The sequence below is a fragment of the Watersipora subatra genome, chromosome 8 (genome assembly GCF_963576615.1).
Source record: "Watersipora subatra chromosome 8, tzWatSuba1.1, whole genome shotgun sequence".
Lineage (NCBI taxonomy): Eukaryota > Metazoa > Bryozoa > Gymnolaemata > Cheilostomatida > Watersiporidae > Watersipora > Watersipora subatra.
Window position 1 is genome coordinate 58,060,259 of NC_088715.1, and position 6,755 is coordinate 58,067,013.

At 43.0% G+C, this 6,755-nt stretch overlaps 2 protein-coding genes across 2 annotated transcripts; both read left to right on the plus strand.

The window, feature by feature from the left end:
• Positions 1-2,554: 2,554 nt before the first annotated feature.
• Positions 2,555-3,894, plus strand: LOC137402780 (uncharacterized). Its single transcript, XM_068089286.1, has 2 exons — positions 2,555-2,970; positions 3,345-3,894. Exons 1-2 carry the CDS (start codon positions 2,555-2,557, stop codon positions 3,892-3,894), a joined length of 966 nt encoding a protein of 321 aa, XP_067945387.1.
• A 108-nt stretch (positions 3,895-4,002) lies between these two features.
• On the plus strand, positions 4,003-6,473 carry LOC137402781 (uncharacterized). Its single transcript, XM_068089288.1, has 2 exons — positions 4,003-4,228; positions 4,501-6,473. The coding sequence occupies exons 1-2, from the start codon at positions 4,003-4,005 to the stop codon at positions 6,471-6,473; spliced, it is 2,199 nt and encodes a 732-aa protein (XP_067945389.1).
• Positions 6,474-6,755: the final 282 nt, after the last annotated feature.

A 6,755-nucleotide genomic window follows, 5' to 3' on the forward strand; every position in this document is an offset into this window, starting at 1 on the left:
ATATGTTATGTTTGTTTATCAGGCGTTATTAGTGAGTATTATCTGTTCACATATCAGTACATTTGTGTAACCTTTTGACAGGTTTCACGGTCAAGCTATATTACTATCTACTAGATTACTACCCGTTGTATTGTCAGCATATAATAAAGAAACAAAGTCAGCAGTAATCTACAGTGATCAGTGCACTTTTCTCTCAACACAATAGTGGTTAGCCAGTCAGTCTGAGAGCTCCGGCTCTTACAGTGAAACCTTCGGTGATAACTCCATGGAGAGACGTCACTAAACAAGTCAGAAGTCAGTTACAATTACAACCAGTCCGAAGTCAGTTACAATTATAAGCAGTCAGAAGTCAGTTGCCAAGAGTCAGAAAGTAGAAGCCTCAATCAATTGGTCACACACTGCACCAATTAGGCGTGCACGTCATATCTTAGTCAGCCAGTAGCATTTTTCGCCATTGTTTCTCTCATTTTGAGTACAAGTGTTGCAACGGTGACTCGGTTACACCGGTGGCAATGGCAGAAGCTGGAAGCAGTTCCGCAGAGCCTGTATCACTCACTGAGCAGTCTGATATCGATGACACTGTATCACATGAACCCATCAATGATGATTTAGATCTAGAAAATAGTGGTGTGACAAAAACCTCTGAGCAAGAATATGCGAGCATGAGTAGCACTACTGCTGTAGTTAAAAATCGCAAGCATAGAGAGCGCGGTGTGAAAAGCAAACCAAACAGTCAATGAGCTCACCCCAAAAATTAGTAGATTAGTCAATAGGAAGCTTGGCTTATATGAGCAATCACTTCGTGACAATGATATGAATGATATTGATGTTTTGGAAGCCCATCTTGATACCTTTGAAGCAGATGGTAACAAAATGTTAGTTATGTATAACGAGCTGAATGAATTGTCAAAAAATAAAGTTGATGAACAAATCAAAATCATGTATACTGATTTCAAACAACAGCTTGATAGAAACATGCAGCTATTTGAGCTACGACTTGATGAGTTGTACCGAGTAGAAGATGATGCCCAGGCAGAAAGAGAGAGAGGGAGAGAGAGGGAAGAAGAGAGAGGGAGAGAGAGAGGGAGAGAGAGGAGAGGGAGAGAGAGGGAAGAAGAGACAGGGAGAGAGAGGGAGAAAGAGAGAGAGGGAGAGAGAAAAAGGGAGAGAGAGGGAGAGAGAGAGGAAGAGAGAGAGGAAGAGAGAGCGGGGGAGAGAGGGAGGGAAAGAGGGAGGGAGAGAGGGAAAGAGGGAGGGAGGAAAGAGAGGGAAGAAGAGAGAGAGAGGGAGAGAGAGAGGGAGAGAGAGAGGGAGAGAGAGAGGGGGAGAGAGAGAGAGGAAAGAGAGGGAAGAAGAGAGAGAGAGGGAGAGAGAGGAGAGAGAGGGAAGAAGAGAGAGAGAAAGGGAGAGAGAGAGAGAGGAGAAGCTAAGAGAGAGCTTGAACGTCAAATGGAAGAGTTTCAAGTGAGAAAAAGAAAACAAATGGAGGCAAGAAGTCTATTTGAGCAAATGGAAATCATTCCCCACTATCCACCTCATCAGCCAACAGCTACTAGTACAGCAGCAGATGAGAGACAGTCAACAGGTACCGGCACAGCAGCAGTAAGCGAGAGGCAGTCAGCACCTACCAGTGCAGTAGCAGCAAATGACAGACAGTTAGCAGGTACCAGCGCAGCAGCAGTGAGTGACAGACAGTCAGTAGGTACAGACAACGCAGCACCAAAGCTTTCCCCACCACCTCAAGATTTATACCAATCTAACAGAGAACAAGAGGCAGGAATGGTAGCTCAGTTAGCAAACTTTATAACAGCCTCAATAAAAGAGACAAAATGTTCTGTAATTGAACCTTCAATACTTTCCGGAGATGTCCTTGCCTTTGCAGACTGGGAAATAGATTTTGATGACTTCTTTGAAGCTGAAGGCGTAATCGGTATCAGAAAACTTTGTCTGCTAAAGAAGTACTTAGATGGCGAAGCAAAGAAGTGTGTCAGCGGTTTCCTGATGAGTCAGAGTATAGATGGCTATGATGCTGCCAGAAGGTACTCAAAGCAAAGATACGGCAAAAAAATAAATCTATCTCGTCAATTCAGAAAGAAACTTTCAGAATGGCCAAGTATACGAGCCAAAGATGGCCAAGGCTTGCGCGATTTCGCAGACTTCTGAGCACATTGTAAAAGTGCGATGAAAACGGTACCCCAGCTGAGAAGCTTAGACGATGCCGACCAAAATATGATGTTAATGGAAAAACTGCCTGATTGGCTCCAAATTAAGTGGAAATATAAGATATCAGAATACGAGGACACAGATGATGAATTTCCTGATTTTTATACATTTGCAACATTCGTTGCCAAGGAAGCAAAAGCAGCAAATGTCCTGCATGGTCAAAGACAAATTGAAAAGCAAACAACAGAGAAGAAAAATTTCCATGGAACAAAACCTAAGTCAGTAAGAAGCCTTAAGACTAACAGTCACCCAGAAAAAAACAAAGAAAACTGCATGCCTTTACTGTGGCTTGGAAAACCATCAAACAGCACACTGCAATGACTTGGTAAAAATGGCATATAACAACTCATTAGAATGGATTAAATCGAAAAGGCTGTGCTACAGTTGTGTCTTAGAGGGCCACAGCACGTCAGACTTTAAAAACAAAACTTCCTGCAAAAAGTGCAAGAAGCCACACTCGACAATCTTACACAAGACAAAAAAGGATTGGGATGCCACAAAGCGAGAAACCAAGCAAAAGGAAACGCAATCTAGCAATACAGAAAAGCCCTCAACCATCAAGAACGCTGTCCAAGAAGATAAACCAAACAGCAAAAGAGAAGCTACACAGGTCGATGTAAAGAACACAAAAAGTAAAGCCAGAACTCTGAGCATGGTGATGCCAGTCTTTGTTTCAGCTGAAAACAGTCAGGAAAAGACACTAACTTACGCACTTCTGGATAGTCAGTCTGACACGTGTTTTATATCGTAGGTCGCGTCAAAGGTGAAGCCGTCTTTTCATAATGACAAGGTATCTGTTTCGACAATAATTGGACCCAAAGATAAAGTTCTAAGACACTACCAAGGTATAAGGATAAGAAACTAGTACAGTCAGGATGGAACCACTATATCAGCTTATGAGCAGGACAATATCCCATGCGAGAGATATCAAATTCCTACAAGAGACAACACAAGTCATCTAACATACCTGGAAAAAATTAGAAAAGAGCTTCCTCCACCACTGGACATCTCACTTGGACTTCTACTCGGAACTAACTGCGCCGAGGCCTTGGCTCCAATAAACCACATTAATGGTGCCAAAAGAGAACCATTCGCCATAAAAACCATCCTTGGTTGAACAGTTTGTGGGGAACAAACAGCCAAAGTAACCTCCATAGTTTAGTGACACGAACCAAGAAAGATCAAGAGATAATACAGCTCATAGAAAGAGACTTTAAAGATTGCGAGGAAGAGCGAATGTCACAAGAGGACCTCAAGTTCCTCGCAACTCTCCAGAAAGGAACCTTTCAGAACAAAAATGGGAACTATGTGCTACCACTGCCCTTCAAAAAGGAAGAAATAGAGTTCCCTCTAAACAGACCTCAAGCTGAGAGAAAGCTGGCGCAACTACTCAAGAGACTGAAGACTGACAAGAATTACCAGCAAGAGTACAACAAGTTCATGAACAAACTGCTAACAAGTGGACACACAGAAGTTCCAGCAAATGATTGCTCAAGACCTGGTACAGTGTGGTATATTCCACACTTCGGTTTTATGCACCTTAACAAGAAGACGAAGAAGATAAGAGTCATGTTCGATGCTAGCACCAAATATGAGGGAATTTCACTTAACGATGTGCTCTTACAAGGCCCAGATCTTATGAACAGCTTAGAGGAAATTCTCCTGATTTAGAAAAGAAAAGGTGGCCATCTGCTGTGACATCCAATCAATGTTCTACAATTTTTATGTGCCAGAGCCGCAGAGGCACTACCTGCAGTTTCTCTGGTTAGATCCTGAGTCATGGCAAGTGAGACAATACAAAATGACTGTGCACCTATTTGGGGCAACATCCTCTCTGGCAGTGGCAACTTTCGCATTGAGACGATTAGCAGCAGACAAGGATCTTTCAGAAAAGCAGCTAAGTTTCTATGTGAAGATTTTTACGTTGATGATGGCATCACGAGTGTGAGCACGGCCGAGGGTCCCATCCAGTTGCTAAAGGACACATCTGAAATATGTTCTCATGGTAATGTGAGGCTGCATAAAATCATTTCAAATGATAGAGGATGTGATGAGCTCTATACACCCCTCAGAGAAAAAAGAGTCGACTCAAAAAATGACTCAGCTGTGATGAACTCCCTAATGAAAAGGCACTGGGCATTCAGTGGAATGTGGAGACGGACAGTTTCCAGTTCAAATTGAAGATCGGCTCCAAACCGGCTAACAAAAGAGGAATACTGTCAATAGTGGCTCAGGTCTACGATACCTTAGGCTTTGTGGGACCATTTATTTTGACAGGCAAGTATATTCAACAAAGAGTCACTGCAGCAGAACTTGATTGGGATGCACCAATCCCAACAGAAGAGAAGCTAGAATGGGAGAGATGGTTGGAAGACCTCAAAACGATAGATAAAATCAGCATAAAAAGATGCATGAAAAAAGCAGGTATGGACGTACAAACCACACAGATTCATGTCTTTAATGATGCTAGTCTGAAGGGATATGGAGCCTGCTGCTACCTACGTCAAGTAGGCAAAGATGGTACAGTGCATACAATGCTACTGTTTGGAAAGTCACGAGTGGCGCCACTTAAGCCTGTGACCATCCCTAGATTAGAACTCCAAGCTGCGGTGATTGCCGTAAGAATAAGTAAACTAGTGAGTAGAGAGTTAAAGTTAAGCTTTGAAGAAATGTATTTCTGGTGTGACTCACAGATTGTTCTAGGATACATAGCTAACGAATCTAAAAGATTCCACATGTACGTGGCTAACAGGATACATGAAATCCACCAGAACTCTACCCCAAGTCAATGGCATTACGTCAAATCCAAGGACAATCCAGCTGATATGGCGTCAAGAGGAGCATCAGTTGATGAGCTGATAAACTCAAGCTGGCTTAGTGGACCAGATTTCCTGAAAGAACATGATGTAAAAGCCTACAAGGAGGCAAACGATGTCATTAGGAAAGTAGAGGAGCATGACCCTGAAGTCAAACCAGTAAAGGTTTTGAAAACAAGTGCTGCCGCTCCTAACATTGCACACAAATTCCTTAAGTACAGCACCTTCAATGAACTGGTGAAGAGCCTGGCTATCTTGCAAAAATCAGTGAGGAAAAAGACATGGAAAAGTGTTTCAGCGACTGCCGAAGACATGCAAGAGGCTGAAGTACTTGCTATTAAGCGTACACAAGAAATGAGTTTTCAAGAAGAAATTCAGACTCTAAAAGAAAATAAATCTGTCACAAAGGACAGCACCATTGCCAAACTGAATCCTTACCTAGATAAACAGAGTATTCTCCGTGTTGGTGGGAGACTCCATAGAGCGGACATCACCACCAATGAGAAGTGTCCCATGATCGTACCCAAGTACAGTCATTTGGCAAAACTATTAGTAAGGCACCACCATCATAGAATACACCACCTCGGTCGCAGGAGCCCTCTAGCCGCAACACGAGAAGCTGGTTACTGGATAATCAGGGGCGCCTCAACAGTTAAGTCTACGATTAGTGACTGCTTTGCATGCTCGAAACTACGCAAACCTCTGCAGGAACAGTTAATGGGAGACCTGTCAGCAGAAAGAGTGCAAAGGACACCACCCTTTTCACGTGTTGGTATGAATGTCTTCGGACCCTACCATGTTAGAGAGAGACGATCCACACTAAAACGTTATGGACTTATATTTACGTGTCTGTACAGTAGAGCTGTACACATTGAAATGCTTGACGACCCGTCAACCGATAGCTTCATCAATGCATTGGGATGTCTCACAGCAATTAAAGGACATGTGATCGCACTTTACAGTGATAATGCAACCAACTTTGTTGGAGCAAAAAACTTGTTTGACAAAGAATTAGAAAGGGTCTCTGATCCCAAGATGCAGAAATACCTTTTGGACCATAGGATAACCTTTAAAAACAACACACCTGAAGCAAGTCACCAGGGAGGTGCCTGGGAGAAACTCATACGCTCGGCCAAGGCTGTCCTCAATGGCATGGCCATCAACTACAAAGAACGAATCGATTCACAGACACTCAGAACTGCTTTCTATGAAGTGGCAAGCACACTGAATAATAAGCCACCGACAGCTACCAATATTAGAAGCCTAGACGAAGAGATTATAGCGCCAAATAGACTTCTCACCATGAAGAGAGGGCAGACTTCGGCCCTTCCACCAGGAAAGTTTACAGACAGTGAAGTGTATGGAAAAGCCAGATGGAAGAAGGCACAACAAATTGCCGATGAATTCTTCAAGCCTGGAAATCTGAATATTTAAGTCAGATTACCCAACGGACAAAGTGGCACACCGAAAATCAAAACATCGCAGTTGGTGATTTAGTAGTTCTCAAGGACAGCAACATGCCTCGTATGTGCACGATGTGCACAAGAGTGATGATGACAAAGTAAGAAATGTGACTTTAAGGATGGCGAATCGTCACCTGGACAACAAGGGAAAGCCACTGGCTCCACCCTCCGTCCTCAAGCGCCCTATACAGAAAATTGTACTGTTATTAAAAGGCTAAGTATAAGTAGTTAGTTAGTATTTAGTAGTGTAGTA

Coding starts and splice junctions, on each gene's coding strand:
- LOC137402781 (XM_068089288.1), top strand. CDS start 4,003: ATGGCAAGTGAGACAATACAAAATGACTGTGCACCTATTTGGGGCAAC. Junction 4,229..4,500: donor ATCTGAAATATGTTCTCATG/GTAATGTGAGGC, acceptor TTATTTTGACAG/GCAAGTATATTCAACAAAGA.
- LOC137402780 (XM_068089286.1), top strand. CDS start 2,555: ATGGCATATAACAACTCATTAGAATGGATTAAATCGAAAAGGCTGTGC. Junction 2,971..3,344: donor TCTGACACGTGTTTTATATC/GTAGGTCGCGTC, acceptor TTGGTTGAACAG/TTTGTGGGGAACAAACAGCC.